The 17881-nt window shown below is 57.5% G+C and overlaps 1 protein-coding gene across 4 annotated transcripts; it reads right to left on the minus strand.

Annotated features, from left to right (window-relative positions):
- Positions 1-15: 15 nt before the first annotated feature.
- Positions 16-12852, minus strand: HMG20B (high mobility group 20B). 4 transcript variants are annotated; one of them, XM_006114793.5, is made up of 10 exons: positions 12832-12852; positions 8423-8525; positions 7225-7330; positions 6671-6874; positions 6082-6202; positions 5830-5882; positions 5203-5281; positions 4484-4699; positions 3851-3983; positions 16-3074 (listed from the first exon to the last, which is right to left on the minus strand). In XM_006114793.5, exons 2-10 carry the CDS (start codon positions 8458-8460, stop codon positions 3062-3064), a joined length of 963 nt encoding a protein of 320 aa, XP_006114855.1. In that variant the 5' UTR covers positions 8461-8525; positions 12832-12852; the 3' UTR covers positions 16-3061. The 4 variants fall into 4 exon arrangements, with proteins under 4 accessions (XP_006114855.1, XP_089631177.1, XP_075759408.1 ...); XM_089775051.1 differs by lacking the exon at positions 12832-12852 and adding an exon at positions 9783-9907 and having other exon boundaries at positions 8423-8524; XM_075903293.2 differs by lacking the exon at positions 12832-12852 and adding an exon at positions 9033-9658.
- Positions 12853-17881: the final 5029 nt, after the last annotated feature.

Genomic DNA, 17881 nt, shown 5'->3' on the forward strand with positions numbered 1-17881 from the left:
CACAGGGCAGCAGACTGGGTCTCTACCCCTTTTTATTTGCACAAAACATCTCCCCAGTCTGAGGATGGCAGGCGGGAGCTGAAGTGCCGCGACACGGAGGTGCTTACAAAAACCAGCTCTCGCTGCAGCCCCACGGGAGAGCGACCGCTCACTGAAACGGAGCGCTAGTGACAGAGCGCCAGTAAGAAAATAAGTCTAACGCCACGAGCGGAGATCAGCGACTAACCCCCTCACCGGGACACGGAGTTACGACCCAGACAGACCCGGCAGAATGGGGGGAAGGCGCTTGTGCGACGGGCATGGCAGCTCCTGCACGAGGGGAACGTTTAAGCCACTGACGTTACTGGCTTAGGTGATGCAGAATGTGGGCGCGGGAGCAGTGGGCTCCAGCGTGCGCCCCCATCCCCGCAGACACTGGGGAATCTGGGCTCCCACTCTCCCCCTCCCCCAGAGAGGCAGGGCCCCCTGCAAGGCTGGAGGACACCCCCAGTCTGAGGGTCGGTGGCAGCGCTGGGAGATTATCCAGAGCTCTCAGGCCACTGCCCCTTGGAGTGGTGCTCAGCCAAGCCAGAGCGCGAGCCCAGGAGTTGGCCAGACCCCTACGAAATTCCGAATGGAGGCACAGACCCTTTGGAAATCTTAGTCCATGGAGGGCCAGGGCTCTGTGGACCACGCGCTGAAAAGCCCTATTGAGCGGGGCTGGCGCTGGGGGCGGGACAGGCAGTTCCAAGCAGCAGTGCACAGATCATAGAACCATAGAGCTGGAAGAGACCTCAGGAGGTCAAGTCCAGCCCCCTGCCCTAGGCAGGACAATCCCAATTAAATCAACCCGGCCAGGGCTTTGTCAGGTGGTCATCCCCAGGGAAGGACGGATGCTGCCACATGTCCCTGCAGTGCGGAGCCCCTACCGTACACCCCCCACACTAACCTCGTGCTCAGCTGCAGCTCCCTGCGACCAGGCTAGCAGGTGCCGCAGGCAAGTGGCAGGCCCCAACCTTGGCACAGCCATCTGGGCTCTGCTCTGCCCGCTAACAGCCCTGCACAGGTGCTGTGATGGGATCTGAACCCCTCAGCCCAGTGCGTCACGCTAGTGCCTCTGGCGCGGGCCACGCCAGCAGAGAGGGCTCAGCAACACGTGGCCCGGAGTGAGAGGGCGCCCCCACCACAAGGAGATGCTGGGGGCCGGGCAAACGACTCTTAGCTGCTCCCCGAGGGCCGGTCACAGTCGACGTCAGAGCGAATTCCATCATTTCTTTGCAAAACGAACTGTCCAAGGCAGGCCGGGCCTGCGGCAAGGCCGTGCGGAGCCAGCACACGTCTCGTGGCAAGCCGGAAAGGTGAGCCCCCGGCTGACAATGGATGGCTGGCGTTGGCCAGGCTTGGGCTAAGCGGCTAAGTTGCTGCTATGCAGATGCTGGGGCTCAGCGTTCCGGGACCTACGGCCCAAACATCCGCACTACAATTATACCCTCGCCCGGGCCCAGGAGCCCAAATCAGCTGTGCTGCTCCGCATCTCTGCAGGATTGGCCAGGAGGGAGTGGGGCTCCTATCCCTACCCACGCAGAGCATGGCCCCCTTCTGCCAGGGCCCCGCTCTCTACCGTGCACGGCCTCACCTTCCCGAGCTCCAGGCACCCAGGGAGCAAGCAACCCTCAGCCCCTCAGGACATCTGTGGGCTCAGGACAGGATGGCAGGGGGTGTAGTAACCCTGGAGACGCCTGCTACACCTCATGGCACAGGGCTTCACTGCAGAGTAACAGGAGACTAGCCTCCAGCTCTGAGCCTGGCCAGGGCGAGCAGCGTCTGAGCCAGCACGTCACTCCCCTGGGTGTCACTAGGACCTCGGGGGCACTTCCTAGGTGCTCTGTGCTGCAGGGAGCTGCTCTAGGAGTTTTTCCCCAGTTGTGGGAGACTGTGTCTGTCCTCCTGGGCACACGGGGAAATTATGGGAAGGTGCTGGAGGACTAGCACTGAGGGATTTAGCCAGCTAGCCCGGACTGAGAGCACCACCAAACTCAGGGGACAGGGCTGGATGTGTGGACGGGGGGGTTGAGGTACCACCCAGGTAAGAGCCTGGGTTAACTCAGCCGTGTAGGGCCCATCTACACCACCAACCCAAATGCAGACTGGGGCCTGTTCCAGGCAGCAGGACTGTCACCAGACGGATTGGGCTGGGCCTAGCCCAGTTCTGATCCGCTGGCCCCATCCTCTGGGGAAGGATCACTTGACGATGACCAGTTCTGTTCATTCCCTCTGGGCACCTGCCACGGTGGGCAGACAGGACCCAGGGGCGATGGACCTTTGGTCTGACCCCGTCTGGCTGTTCTTCCACCACAGATATGGCCCCCAGCCAACTAAGGCAGAAGACACCTGGCTGAGGACAAGTGAGCGGGGCTGATCTTGGCATGCAGGCAGGGCCTCCCACACCTCCAGAGCAGAGTGCCCAGCCGAGCGACTTTAGGAGTCGGGGAGCAGAGGCCCCACCCCGCCTGCCCAGAGCTCGTTAAAGAGCCACAGCCTCATGGGAGTGGGGTGTGAACGTGAGTCTGCAGCCAGCCTGCAGCAAGCGCCCGGGAGCAGCGTACTGGTGAGCAGCTTGCAGGCTGGCCAGTGGTTTAATTTCGCGCCGCTGCTGCAGGGTAGCCAGCACGGCTGCACAATTCTGGGGCCTGGATGGAGAACGGAGGGCCAGCCTGCAAGGGGCCTGCAGCACATCCAGGAGTCTCGCTGGCCACAAGCAGCAGGGATCACATCCCACTGCGCTGAGCCCCAGCCCTGCCACTCAGCGAGCCAGGGGCAGCCAAGTGACCCCGCACGCTGCTCTGTGTCCCACTTGGGGGCCTGCCCCCAGCCTCCACAAGAGCCCGGCCCAGTTCTCAGCTGCAGGGAAGGACCCAGAGTTACTCAGCCTGCTCCAAGCCCTTCTCCAGCAGAGATCTGTGCAAGGCAGAGCTGCTGAGGTGCGAGGCTCCGGCGGATTCCAGGCGTCAGGGTGGGCGGAGGGAGGTGGCCGAGGCTCCCAGGCTGAGTCAGTGCTGGGCCGCAGGCCACACCAGGCCTTTCATAAGTGTTCACTAAGAACAGGAAAGAAAAAGGCACGTGTGGGCACGCTCGGCTCGTCCTCAGCCAGGGGCGTTCTGTGTCTCTTCCCTGCTACCCACGCCTGCCTCCAGCCCACCCTGGGGATGTCCCTGAGGCAGATGGGGGAGATTTCAGCGTCTATGGCACCGCCCACCTAGGCAACAGTTGCCTGCAGGAGCAGATGCTGCGATGTGAACTCAAGGCCAGCGGGATGGGGAAGGGTGGGAGACAATCCCAGCAGGAAGAGCAGGACAGGCGAGCCCAGGACATACCCTGCCCTGTCCCCCGGCTGCCATGGAAAACGGGGCCTCCCCAACCACGTGGGCCCCAAAACGTAGAGTTACAAGCCCCACGCATGGGCCCTCCAGTCACAGGTTGGCTCAGCACTGAGCTGGCCTGCGGATGCCCCGGGGACATTTGGGCTGTTCTAGCTGTGTCCTAGGGCTGCGAGGGGGGGTCACAACAGGCTTGTGGCCTAGGCTGAGCACCACTGTGCAGAGTAGACCCCCCCCCCCCGCAGCCCCTGGCACCAGGCGTTTCCCAACTGGCACCGCCACACCGGGGTGTGACATGCTAGAGGGGACTCTCACGCTCCCGTTCACCCCCCCAAGAACGACCAAGGGAGCAGCCAAGCACCAGGGCAGCCTGAGTCAATTCCACCACATCCTCCTCTCGCCTGCCAAGAACTGGCTCCCCCAGCACCGATACGGCCTCCCCCCCAGAGCCGTGGGCACCGAACACCTGCCAGGCGAGAGCCAGCCCCGCTCACCTGGCTATCCGGGAGAGGATCTCCTTGATGCGCACAACCAGCTTCTCGTGCTGGAGGGGGTTGCTCTCGATGGCGCTGTGCAGTTTGGCCATGTAGAAATCCAGCGTGCCCAGCGTGGGGGTCTCTCCAGTGCCTGGGGACGGGGCCCGTTAGTCCCGAGCCGAGTCCCCTCGGGGGCCAGCGGTCCCGGCCTGGCACTCGAGGGGGTTGCCCACAGCCCTTTCACTGGATGGAGAGCTCCGCTCTGAGCCCAAGCCCCGGGGTCACGGCTCGGCTGGCCCGTTGCTCCCGGAGCGGATTTCCCACAGGGGGCCTGTTGGGGAGGCCCCCGTGCCAAGCCCCCGTCTGCTCTGCACAGACGTTTCTCGGCAGGGGTTTGCCCTCTATCCCCTGCCCGCTGAGCCAGCCACAGCCCAGCCAGAGGGGGCTGCACTGCCACGCTGGCGGCGCCGCCAAGGGGGCTTCGGGATCCGCTGTGCTGAGAGGGAACGGCAGGGAGATCTCCAGGCCTCACGCCCCATCTCCAGCCAGCCACCCACGCGCAGAGCCCCACCGCCAGCCAGGGGGCTGTTCAGGGAGAGGCTCTCTGGGGGCGGCTCCCATGATCCTCCTCCCTCCGCTTCCTAAGCCCACCTGGGATGGGGAGGGCAGCGAAGCTGGTGGTCAGGGCCTGCCGGACAGACTGGAGCTGCTGCTGCAGGGCCAGCGTCTGCCTCTCCTCCAGCGCCAGCTCCTGCTCCAGCTTCTCCTTGGCGCAGCTCATGCTCTCCGTGTGCTTCTGCAGGATGGCGTTTTGCTCCTCAAACTCCGTGTTCATCTTCCGCAGGCGCCGCAGCTCTGCCTCCCGCGCTGCCCCACACAGACAGGGGGCGGGTCAGTGCAGAGAACAGGGAAGGCCCGGGCTCCCCCCAGCTTCAGACAGGCCCGGGGCCAACCAGCGCTGCCATGGGCAACTTGGGTCACGGCAGAGCCCAGGGGCCCCAGCCAGGTGCTGCCCATGTTCTTGGCCCATTAGCCCCACACCCGGCCCATGCAGGGACAACTGAGGCAGAAGTCGCCTCGGGCAGGATGCTGGGGCCAGCGACTCCATTCCCCTGGCCCCCTGCCATGGTGCCGAGAGGCTCAGGCGGGAGGGGCCGGGTTTGCCTTTCTGGGCAGGAGCAGGCATCCGCCAGTGGGATGGGCTATGGCAGGCCAAGGGGCTTTACACCAGGGACCCTGGGCCTGCCCCGTGCGCATGGGAGGTGAAAACCCAGGGCCTGGCCAGGCTGTGCAGTGGCGACATGCTAGGGACCAAAACGCGGACTGGTCCCTGCCCCACGAGTGAAATCCTGTCCCCCCAGGCTCAGTACCTTTGTTCTGGTCCAAGAATTCCTCGGTGAAGATAGGCACGTCGAACGTGGAGAAGCCATCCCCGCCACAGTCCCCGCCCTGGCCGGGAGCAGACACCAGTTAATGGCCAGGGGCCAGCACAGGCCGACTCTAGGCTGAGGGTCGAACTCCCCTTTGCCTGGAGGGATCCCAGCCTCCCCTGGGGGTCACACACAGCTGCTCTGCGTCAGCCCAGGGGTTGGGGGAAGGCATCAAGGTGCAAGGAGCCCAGCCAATCCCAGCACAGCCCCACAGTCCCTGGCCTGGCACCTGGACAGGGTATTTTAAAGGCTGCACAATAACTGCCCGCGACTGTTACAGGCTCAGCTCCACATGCTACAGCCCAGTCTGCAGCCGAGACCCCGTCACACTCTTCAGCCACAGTCACATGCAGCAAGTCTGCCAAGGACCATTAGGTGGCAGGGGAGAGACAGGAAGCCCCTGGCATGGTGCCCTAGGCGGGAGCTGTCTGTGCCCTACATGGAGCCAGGCCCCTCTTCACCCCTCACCCCCCACATGCAGCTGGAGAGCTCCCCCAGCTGGCACCTGGCTCCCCAGCCCCACCCCCAGGCACTGCCTGCTCTGGGGAGAGCCACCGGGGTACTTACCTTGTGCAAGTGCCCATTCAGCAGAGTATTCACAGACGCAGAACCAGCATCCTCTGGGGGCACAAAGGGGTCAGAGGTTACTCCCCTCATCCTGCCATGCCAGGGCCACTTTTCAGCACATGGCAGTGAAAGACATGCTGCCAGCTCCTTCCCCGCCCCCGGGGTCCACAGTGCTTCCAGTCCCTCAGTGCCAGTGGGGGCAGGACAGGAGCTGAAACCCAGCCCCCCCCCCCCTCTCCCCCCCGCACCAACCTTTCTTGATCTTCTTCTCCTGGATCTTCTCTGTGCACATCTTGTAGGCCTCCGACTGCTGGTACTCCCGCAGCTCCTTCATGTACTGCTGCTTCTCGCGCTCCGCCTCGTCCAGGTACCGCTGGAACCACATGGGGTCATGGCACAGACCACAGCACAGCCCTAGACAATACCCCCCAGCCCGGATCCCAGCAAATATTCCAGGGCGTGACTCCTGGAGTCTAGCCCAGCACGCAAGGCCCTGCTCCCTCGGCTGCCAATGGCAACCCAACCAGGTAGCCATGAGGAGTCCGCTACTGGCCGACACCCCAGCCTCCAGTCGAGCCGCTAGACATACGCCCTGCAGGTACGGACGGGAACAGGCCCCAAACACAGAGCACTGCAGCTCATTAGGCAAAAGCTTTGGGACCCGTCCCACGGACCCCACCCAGCCTCCCTTGGACGCAGCCTATCCTACTCACGAGAGGTTCTTGCATGGGGCTGGTGGTGCGGGACGGGGCCAACAGCCTGAGTGGGTACGGAGCATGGCTGGCAGCCGGGTCCCATGGCCGGGCTAACACAAGGGGTGACTCCCCATCTCCCCCAGCACCTGTTTGTCCACAGGCTGTAGTTTGCTCCATTCAGCTCCCAGCATCTTGGTGATCTCCGGGAAGGGCAGGTCGGGATGCTGCATGCGGATCTGCTCACGGCGTTCGTTCAGGAAGCGGACATAGCCCGTCACCGGGGCCTTGGGGCCATTGGGCAGGATCTTCTTCCTCTTCTTCCCTTTGGGCCAGCCTCTCTTCTTCACTGGCTGTTGCCCCACAGCAGGGGAGGGAAAGAAACCAACCAACATGCTGGACTGGAGCTCAGTGACCGCGTTGGCAGGGGTGAGGTACAGAGCGCCTTGCAATCCTGTGCAGTTAGCCCCCCCAGGCCCAGAGCCACTGGCCGTTCTTCCCAGCCCTGTGCTGCAGCACAAGGCCCCCCAACATGCGACAGCTGCGCTAGGACTACTGCCACGTGAGCAAATGCATGTCTGTGCACAGGCTTACGCACAAAACCCCCAGCAAAGCAGCTCCCGGTTGGACCCAACCCCCCACTCCCTGCAGCGCTGTAACCCAGCCGCCACTGCACCGTCCTGCTGCACTAGCGCCAGCTCACCTCCTCCTCACCAAGGGGCTTCTCGTTACTGGTCCGGGGAACCTCCCCCTTCTCCTGCTTGATGGCCACCAGGAAGTTCCCATGCTGGCCTTTGCCAGTGGCATGTCTGCAACCGGAAAGCTTGTGTCACATGGGGATGGGGGAAGGGCTGGCAGACACTACTGGGATGGTACTGCCAGTGCACCACAACTGCACAACTGTAACAGACTGGTGAGGTATTTGAGTTAATACTGCATGACAATCTGACTGGAAAATTAATACTCTCCACTATCAATGAAGCATTAAATGGATTACGAATTGGCTAACAGAGAGATCTCAAAGAGGAGTTGCCAATGGGGAACCATCACTGAACAGATGTGTTTGTAATGGGCTTCTCAGGGACTGCTACCAGGTCTGATGCTATTCAACATGCTCATCAATGACCTGGAATTAAATACAACATCAGCATCGATCATGTTTGTAGAGGGGTAACTAATGCTGAGGACAGGGCAGTCAGACAGAGTCATCTGGAGCACCTGGTAAGTGTACAACCAAATGCCAAGTTATTCATCTAGGACCAAGGAAAGGGCCTTGGGGTCACAATGGAGAACCACCTTAACATGAGCTCTCAGTGCGACACTGTGACAAGAAGCACTTTGATGCAACCCTTGGATGTCCAAACCAGGAGTAGCAAGCAGGAGCAGGGAGGAATTTTACCTCTGCATGCGTTGGTGAGACTTTGCATCCAGCTCTGGGATCTACACTTTAAAAAGGCTCTTGAAAAATTGGAGGTGATGTAGAAAAGAGCCACAAAAATGATCTAGAAAAATGCCTCACAGTGAGAGACTTAATGAGCTCTGTTTGATCAAAAGCTGACTTGATTACAGCCTATATGTACCTGGGGCAAAAATACCGGGACTAATGGAGCCATTTAATCTACCAGAGAGGGAGTGACCAAGAACCATAGGCTCAAAACTGAAGCTAGGTAAATTCAATCAGAACTTAGGAGCAACATTTTACCAGTGATGGTGATTAATCATTGGAACAAACTACAAAGGGAGCCTCCATTTGTTGATGGCTTCAAGTGAAGCTCTCTTAGTTTATTACCTAGACTTCATTGCTTTCAGGCACTACAAGTCCTGTCATCATCACCATGGCAACAGCAACAAACAGTTGGCCTGTTGCATTCTGGTAAAGGGAAAGAGCCTGCAACACTTACAAGATCCCAGTGGCCAGCTGTTTTGCACCATGCGACATGACGAATTTCTGCAGACACCACCTTAGAGCACCAGGAAATGCTCAAGCAGCTCAGACCAGGCCACCTGTAATGCGCAATCAAGTTTCATTATAGACATTTCAGCAACCAGGCAGCAAGGTGAAAGGTTATTGGAAATTGGAGGCAGCAAACCACCCAGCACCAACTGAGCTAGCTACAGTCCAGCTAAAACAAGGCCCCAGTGCCTATCTGGCAAATCCCATTCATAGACTCCTGCTTCGATGACTAGGGCTCAGGACTCCTGGCTTCTATTGACAGCTAAGATACTAGCTCATTGTAATAGAAATGTAGCCGTGTTAGTCTGGTGTAGCTGAAGCAAAATACAGGACTATGTGGCACTTTAAAGACTAACAAGATGGTTTATTAGATGATGAGCGTTCGTGGGCCAGACCCACTTCCTCAGATCAAATACATAGCTCACTGTGTGACATTTGCACAAGTCACTGCCCTTATCCCCTCTAGAAGCAAAAAGATCAATGCACAAAACAAAACAAGGCTATTTAAACTGCAAGCTTAACACAGCACCAAAAATATATTCAGGATTTAAAGCAACCTTGGCACAGCAGGCACAGGTAACAGTCTGACTAGCAGCTGTTTTGCTGGGCAGGCCAGAGAGCTGATGTTGCTTGGGGAATACTGAAGCTATTTCCTCATTCACTTATTTCAATTTATATAATACACGTTGCTCATTCATAGAACCATAGAGCTGGAAGAGACCTCAGGTGGTCATCAAGTCCAGCCCCCTGCTCTAGGCAGGACCAATCCCAACTAAATCAACCCGGCCAGGGCTTTGTCAAGCCGAGACTTAAACACCTCTAGGGATGGAGGCTCCACTACTTCCCTAGGGAACCCAGCCCAGTGCTTCCCCACCTGCCTAGGGAAATAGTTTTTCCTAATATCCAGCCTGGACCCCTCCCCCACCGCAACTGGAGAAGCTCTAGAGCCCGGACCCACGATTAATGGCACCAAAAAGGCCCAATTCTCTACTGGAGCTCGCAAGCTCAACTTTAGTGAGTTGAAACCTGCCCTGGTGCCACCAAGCCTCGGGGAGGGCTGCACGGGCTCCTCGCCCCAGCACCCCCCCCCTTAAAGCTGGGGAAACTGAGGCACGGAGCATCCAGGGGTGACTTGGGCAAGGCCGCACGGTGAGTCAGTGGCAGAGGCGGACCCCCCCCCCCCCGCGGGAGAGTCACAGGCCGGAGAGGGGAGCGGGGGGGGGCTCAGCCCCCTCCTGGCCCCGCCCCCAGCGGCTCCCGCCAACCCCCCAGCTCAGCCCCCCTCCCCCCACTTTCCCCCCAACTTCCCTGGCTCGGCGGCCCCGTCTCTCTCTCAACCGCCCTTCCTCGCTCCGCCCGGAGCCGGCCCCGCATTGGCTCCCCGGGAGGCCGGAGGCAGACAGCGCAGGCGGTGATTGGTTCCGTCAGAAGCAGTGGGCGGGGCGGTGGCTTTGCGCGGCCGCGTCATGTTCGGTTGCGCGCGGCTGTGCCCCAACCAATCAGAAATCGGCTTCCGGAGCCGGGCCCAGGAGAGGGTCTTAAAGGGCCAGTTACCCGAAGTGATCGACCCCCCTTGGCCAAAGTAGCCAGGGCCCGCCCCCCCCCCGAGCCAGGGCCCGCCCCCCCCCCCCAGAGCCAGGGTCAGTGACCCCCCCCCGGGCCCCCCCCCCCAGAGCCAGGGTCAGTGACCCCCACAGGCAGGGCCCGCGCCCCCCCCCCAGAGCCAGGGTCAGTGACCCCCACAGGCAGGGCCCGTGCCCCCCCCCCAGAGCCAGGGTCAGTGACCCCCCCCCCCCGAGCCCCCCAGCCCCCCCCCCCCCGGAGCCCGCCCCCCCCCCCAGAGCCAGGGTCAGTGACCCCCCCCCCCCCCCCCCCAGAGCCAGGGTCAGTGACCCCCCCCCCCCCGCCCCCCCCCAGAGCCAGGGCCCGCCCCCCCCCAGAGCCAGGGTCAGTGACCCCCACAGGCAGGGCCCGTGCCCCCCCCCAGAGCCAGGGTCAGTGACCCCCACAGGCAGGGCCCGTGCCCCCCCCCCAGAGCCAGGGTCAGTGACCCCCCCCCGAGCCAGGGCCCGTGCCCCCCCCCCAGAGCCAGGGTCAGTGACCCCCACAGGCAGGGTCCCTGCCCCCCCAGCCTAGAGCTAGGGTCAGTGACCCCCCCACAGGTAGGGTCTCTTCCCTCAGGGCTCAGCCCCTAGCCAAGGTCTGTACCCTCTGCCCCTAGACAGGGTTTGCATCACTCTCCCCCCCACAGCCAGGGGCTCCCCTTCCCCCCAGAGCTAGGGTTTGTGATCCCCCACCTCGGACCTGTGAACCCCCCCGGTCACCCCAGCCAGGGTTTCTACCCTGCACGCAAACTCACCCCAGCCAGGGTCTGTACTTCCCCTCCCCCCCGCACTAACACACCCCAGCCAGGGTTTCTAGCCACCCCCAAGCTCCCAGTAGAGGCTCTCAGTCCCCTATATCATGCCTCCCACACAGAGTCAGGACCCCACAAAACTTGCTTGGTTCTATCCAAGTCTCTAGCATTTTGTGAATCTGCCTCAAATCACGCATGAGGGGCTGTCATTTGTGGCCTTGGCTTAGATTCAGAGAAGCCCCAGAAATGCAAAAACAGGGTGTGCAACCCCCATGGGATGGGAAAGAGGCATCAATGGCTCCGGGAATCCCCACGGACCAGATGCACAGAGCCATGCACAGTCACAACGGCAATACCCAATGGCCACCGTGGATCTGGCTCCAGAGCTGCTATCAAAACCATCTTCAAGACACAGATAGAAAATAGATTCACTCAGTCAGTGTCTCTTGCCATGCTAGTAACATGCCAATGCCCCAGCCCAGGTGTCATGCTTCCCACATGGGACCCAGGGCTGGGAGGCACCTCGTTACCACATCCCGTGAGCATGAGGAAACCTCATCAGTGCCTGCTGGGAGTCAGCCCCCCAACACTCCTTCTCCTCTCTCTCCAAGTTAGCAGCTGCCAAACTCCAACCCCATGAGCATCTCCTTGGAGCGTCCAACGTCCGGTCCACCGGACACTCGCAGTGTTCACAGATTTGCTGCTTCCAAAGAAACAGCTTTGCCTCAGATCACTGCTCTGCTTAACCGCAGCACTCATCTGTTTGCAGTGAAATCAGGCCTAAGTAATAGCAAGTGGAGAAACTGGAGACAAATTGTTACATATAAACCAAAATGCTAACAAGCATTCTAGAGTCTCCATCTCCTTAACAAGATACTTTTTGGCCCCTGGAATATCACTCTCCGCCATTTTCTAGCCTCTCCTGTCATAACACAAACACCTGTAAAACTTGCCTCCTTGGTGTATTCCCTTGAGCCCTCCAGACAGACCTTAATAATCCTTCATCCTAAAGAGGATCCCCTTGCTGTTTGGTTTTCCTGTGACGTTCTTTTCTTGTAGATTTCACAGCCTGCTGCTGCCCAGACCAATGCTGGGAGGGCCACAACATACTGCACACACGAGAAGATTAGGTGCTGTGCCTCTGTTACCCCCTGCCTGAAAGGTACATGTCTGAGGCATGTCACCTCCTGGTGACCTGCCTTAATTTTCAATATAGAGACATAACTCATTAAATAGCAGCTGTGTGTACATTTCGCAATGATGGGCTGCTGGATCTCAGGAGAGGTATCACACGCCACTCACCTGTTATGCGTATGTCTGATCCAGGGGACCCCTGTAGAACTCAGTACATTCGCTATGCTCTTTCTCCATTGGCCCCATGAGGACCTGGGGTCACTTGGGCCCACCCCCAGGCTGCCTCAGACCACCCTTTTCTGCTCCTCCCATCCCAGCTGCTGAAATTGACATATCTGAATCGAGACAGTCACAGCTGAAAGAAGCAATGGGAACCAACCCCTGGATTTTTAAAAAAAACCTTCACGTCAGGTTAAATTCTGTGCTTAGATCTCACTGTATTTGCAAGCCTAAAATAGATCTGAATAATTCAGAATAATCCTGCACAAAATTTGATTCGGAATAGTCCTAAATTATATTAGGGCTGCCTAGTTGCCAACTCTCTGTGACATCTCTAATTTGATCACCATAATATTTAAAACCATTACTGGTTGCTGGAAGGATCTTTCCTTTGTAAACACAAATTCTTGGTTTAACTCAGGGTGCTTAGGAGATCATAACACTTAGCACTTTATAGCAGTTCACATTTCCAAGGGCTGCACAATGTCAGTTCATTAATAAAGCTGACGAAGCTTACTGTAGCTACTAAGTGCAAAAATATTTGGCATAAAGATACATGTCATTCTGTTTAAGGATTCACACGGTGCTTTTTTTTCCTTTATAATTGCAAGTGGCATATTGCTTTCCAGGGTACTTGACATGCTTACTCTGTATATATGTTGGTCCCTCTTTGATCTTAATGGGGAGCCAAAGTTCAGGGTCTTCCAAGTTGTTTCTGCTGGGAGAGAGTGAAAATGGATTGAGGAGTCAGGCATTCCTTTGGTGCAATCCTGTTTAGTTACAAAGAACAGGCCCAGAACCCGGTTTCCCTGACCCCAGCTGGAATCAAAACAACAGCAGACCATTTCTTTGCTCCCAGCCCCTTGTGGGCAGCACTCAGCCCCAAACCTCTCCCAGCTTTTCTCAGGGTTGCACATCCAGCGATTCTTCAGGCTGAGTATGGCTTTCTGCTCCTTTGCTGGGCCTGAGTCCATGAAGATTCCCCTGCTTCTCTCCCACACACCCCACGGGTACGATCTGCTCCCATTTAAATCCCAGCTTCATTAGCAGTTTCGATGTGCCTCATCTACATCTCTCTGTCGACAGAGGTGCTGTCTAGACGTAGCCATAGTGGCCTGTTTCACCTGCGCAGCCTCCTTTCACTTTGGCTTCTTGGGCCCTTCCTTGCTTCTGGTCTCTTTTGGACCCCACCCCTTCACCTCCCCCCACTCCCGCCTGTTCCCACAACAGCTTCCACCTCCTCCCTCCCACTCGGCAGCTGCGCAATTCAGCTCCCCCTCCACCGCCGCACCATCCCTCACAGTCCTGCCTCCTCACCTATGGCCAGGCATCGGGCAATCCCTCGCAGCCCCTCCTGTAGGCAACCTGCAGCCATGCCAGGGCTGCTCACTCAGCTGCCATGACTCACCCCAGCAGCTGCTTCACAGACCCATGAGCATGGATGTGCACCTAGCACCGTTCAGTCCCTCCCTGCCACTGGCCCCTCCTTCAGCGAGGGAGAGCCTGGTACACACCTACCTCAAGTGCGGGCTACAGCCCTTTCTGGCTCCTCTAGAACCTCCTCTGGTTCTGGCTGCACCTCTCCCTGCCCCTCCTGATCTACAACCCCCACAGGGCCCCCTTGTCACCTCCCGACACAGGTACCCGCCATCCCAGGAGCATGAAGCTGGATAGAGGCTACTCTGCAACTGTGGGGCCTATTTCTGATCCCCCTCACTTCTGATCCCACGTCTCCAGGCAGGGTTCCTCTGGGCTGCAGCCACTGACTCTCCAGATGCCTTCGAGGAGTCGTGGGCACTGTCTGGCATTCCCTGCTCAGTGGCCCCCTCTGTCCCTCACCCCATCTCTCTTTCTCCTTTGCTCCCCCCACGTTTTATGCAAGAACCATGCTTAAAAGGCCATTGTGAGCTTACGGATCATACCTCTGGCCTGATGCCAGTCCCCTGCACTGGGCACCTCTGAAGACTGCCTGGGAGATGGGGGAATACAAACGTTTCTCGGTTTCTGTGGGCCCACTGGGAGCTCGTTGTGCACAATCCCTCTCGTTGTTCGTCCCACAGAACCATTTATCTAATCACTTTCCCCACCACTGTTGTTTTTATTAGAGGCGCTGGAGGCCAGCCGGGAACAGGGCCCCACTGTGCTGGGCAGTGCAGAGTTACAGACAGTCCTGGCCCTGGGGCGCTTCCCGTCAAAGAGACCAGACTGCCCCCAGGGGGCGAGAGGAGAGTAACTGACAAGCAGGGTGATGGTTGCAAATGGCATGTTAGTGCCAGGAGCTTTTTGGGTGGAGCTGAAACAGGTCAGGGCAACTGCACCTGAATTTCCTCTTCCTCCAAGCTCCTGGCTTCTCAGCCATCACTTCCTGGATGCAGACCTCTCTCTCCTTCCCTCCTGACCAGGGTTGTCCCAGGCTGCACAGTTTGTTGTTTGCACTGAGAGTTTTCCAGCAGGCCCCATGTCCTAACCCAGCCACTGTCTACGCTTTGCTTGCTCCCTTCACAGGCTCTGATCATCTCTTTCTAAGCAAACACATTTATTCTGCAGGTGGAAAATAAAAAAACCCTCAGCGCTTACCAGAAATTGCCCCTAAGAACAGAGGATCGGCCACACTGGGTCCATCCAAAGGTCCATGGAGCCCAGAAACCGGCCTCCCAACAGTGGCCCCAGTGCCGACAAGGGCTCTGCTAGGAGTCAGTCAGACCCCACCAATGGGTCTTCTGTGGCCACAAGCGCATGACAGCTTTTGCTCTACATGAGAACACAGGTGCTTTGGCTGCTGATCTTTCTGCCGCTGATCTTCACAGATGGTAGGCAGGGAATCGGCTAGACCCTGGGGGTATTCCCTCAGGGAGTAGGTCCAGAGTTGGAATCTGCATTCACCTCCCCTCGGGTACTTCCTAGGAAACCAACACTTCCTTTGTCCTGAAAGTTCCTTCTTGTCTAGAACGTTGCTTCGAGCAGTCCTCCCTCCGGACACCGGGAACAACTCCCCTAGTGGAGTGACGGACAATCCCCAATCACACCTGAACTTGGCTTCCAAAGCTACTTAAGCTAAATTTGATCTCCCAAAGACCTTGCAGTGTCTGTCACAAGAGTAGTGATAGAAATGTAGCCGTGTTAGTCTGGTGTAGCTGAAACAAAATACAGGACTATGTAGCACTTTAAAGATTAACAAGATGGTTTATTAAATGATGAGCTTTCGTGGGCCAGACCTGAAAGTGATCTGAGGAAGTGGGTCTGGCCCACGAAAGCTCATCATCTAATAAACCATCTTGTTAGTCTTTAAAGTGCTACATAGACCTGTATTTTGTTTCAGCTGTCACAAGAGGGAGCTGTGTCTGTGTGTCACGTGACGGGGAGGGGAAGGGAGGGACCAGGGTAGTGGGAGGTAGTTGGGACCAGGGGAAGGAGGAGAGGCAGGGAGGAGACTAGGCAAGAAGGGCTGAAGACAGCAGCCAGTCAGCACAGGGACAAGATGGGGGGGGGAGCCTCTGTATGGAGTGTCCCCAGAGAGGAGTGCATCTGTCATCACAGCACCGTTGTTGGGCCGGCTGGCCTCTCTCAGGCTAAAGAACCTGTTGGAGATGCTCTGGCTCCCTGCTGTTTGATTGGGTCTTTCGCACGACATCAGGGAGGGAGAAAACGCACCCAGAGCATGGGACAGTAACAGCCAAACAAACTATCCGGGGACACGGGTTCCCTTTAGTGCCCCAGCACTCGGTGCCTGAGCTAGGGACCTCACTGTGCCAGATGCTGCACAGCCAGCCAGCCCCACGCAGCTCACCTGCTCAAGAGGCTGGAATAGAAACTACTGGGGTGGCCAGGTGTAGCCACGCCCGTGCAAGCCCCCTGACGTGCACAGGTCCAGGGCTTCACATGGCTGGAGCTCCCCTCTGCAGGGTCTAGGCAGCTGACCAAGCTGTAGGGTACATTCTGCCACGGGCACCACTGCAGACTGCGGGGAGGGGGAACTTTAACTGTGATTTCAAAGGCTACTTTGGCACCTGAAAACTGTCGGGCTTCTCTGAGACAATAACTCAGACATTAGCTCGTAGGAGCACTGCATTTCCTTCCTATACAAAAAAGGAAAACGAAATAAATATTAGGCCCAGTCAGCTCTAATCCTCACATGTTCTCACATCTTGTGTCAAGTCACTTAAGAGACACAGGAGAGGTTTACAATGTGAATGTATACTCTGGCTTTGTTACTAACTCTTGGATACAACAATTGAAACATTTACTTTCCCCGCTTTTTTGCTGTTACAAAGCAAGATCAATTAACTTTGGAAGCCTCCTACAAGGGCAAGGCCCCGGGACTTTACACTGCCCCTCCCTGTAAATAGTAGAGTAGTAACTAAAACTTTCAAGTCACGTTTTCCAAAACTGCCAGTCCCAAAAATCATGAATCAGACCCACCCAAAGCCATGAGATCAGCTTTCAAGCCATGAGATTATGTAAAAATAACACAAGTGGGCTTCTTTTAATTCTCCTTCTGCTTTCTGAGCCTTTAGTGCTCTGGCGCTCCAGGGGGTAGCCGAGTTAGTCTGTTACAGAAAAAAACCACAAGCAAATGGTCTGGTAGCACTTTATAGACTAACAAAACATGTCGATGGGATCATGAGCTTTCGTGGGCACAGCCCACTTCCAGTCACCTGAAAAAGTGGGTTGTGCCCACGAAAGCTCATGATCCCATTGACATGTTTTGTTAGTCTATAAAGTGCTACCAGACCATTTGCTTGCTGTTTTTTTTAGTGCTCTGGGGTCACATTTGGAAGCTTTCTCAATAGCCATGAGGGTTGAAAGTCCATTTTTCTTTAGGAACAGAGGCTGAAATCATCACAGCCCCACTGGACTCCCAGAGCTGGGGCTTTAAGGAAAACTATTCCCATGAGACTCATGGTAAAATCAGGAGAGTTTGCAGCTCTGCTTTTGCCTCCGGTGAAAGGCTGGTTACTGGCCAGAAGGTTCTTCCACACAACACTACAGTGACTGAGTTGCTGGAGAATATTTAAAACCAAATACCAAGAAAATTCCACATGGTAAAGTTGAGGATAAATTTGAGACTTTGGAGGTACCTCGGAGCCAAAGCAGGCAGGAAAGGAAACTTTCTTCCACCTGAAAGGAAGTTGGAGAGTCAAAATTTCCCGTCTTTATTCCAGTATCACTGTGTGACGTAGTGGGGGTACCTTGCTGGTTGCTGTGCTGGGCAGTGGGCTGTGGGTGACCTCCACTGGCTGCTGGCTGCAGTACGGCCCAGCAGGGCAGGGGATGGGTCACTATGCAAGGGGGCTTCAAAACTCATCAGACAGGTATCTCCCAGGGAGCGGAACAATGGGAAGAAGGGGAGTGGAGCCCTGGCTGGGGGCAGGGCTGGAAGTGAGGGAGTTAGTTTCTGTCTGGGAGCATGGAGGAGACAGCCTAGGGAAAGGGGCTGGAATTTAGGGGCCCAGTCTCCCCCATCTCAAGGGGGGCTGAGGCATCCTAGGCCTGCCCTGGGACCAGATTACATCTGTGCTGTGCTGTACCCTGGAGAAGCAATAAACTCCCTCTATTCTACTGGCTGGGGGAGTCTGTCCGTGCCATTAAGGGGGTGCAGGAGATGGGAAAACCCCAACGCGCCGTCACACACTGCCAGCGCCTCCCCTCCTAGATTTGCGTACGCCGGCTGTACGCAGGGGGGCTGCAAAGGGTGCG

Source organism: Pelodiscus sinensis, chromosome 32, assembly GCF_052426305.1.
Source record: "Pelodiscus sinensis isolate ZL-2025 chromosome 32, ASM5242630v1, whole genome shotgun sequence".
Taxonomy (NCBI): domain Eukaryota; kingdom Metazoa; phylum Chordata; order Testudines; family Trionychidae; genus Pelodiscus; species Pelodiscus sinensis.

Bases quoted from the DNA above. Each gene is read 5' to 3' on its own strand.
- HMG20B (XM_006114793.5), bottom strand. From the start codon at position 8,460: ATGTCGCATGGTGCAAAACAGCTGGCCACTGGGATCTT. The intron at 6,203-6,670 runs GTGCTGGGGGAG...ATGTGGTTCCAG, and splicing joins TACAGCCTGTGGACAAACAG to CGGTACCTGGACGAGGCGGA. The intron at 5,282-5,829 runs GTAAGTACCCCG...GCTCCCGGCCAG, and splicing joins TGAATGGGCACTTGCACAAG to GGCGGGGACTGTGGCGGGGA.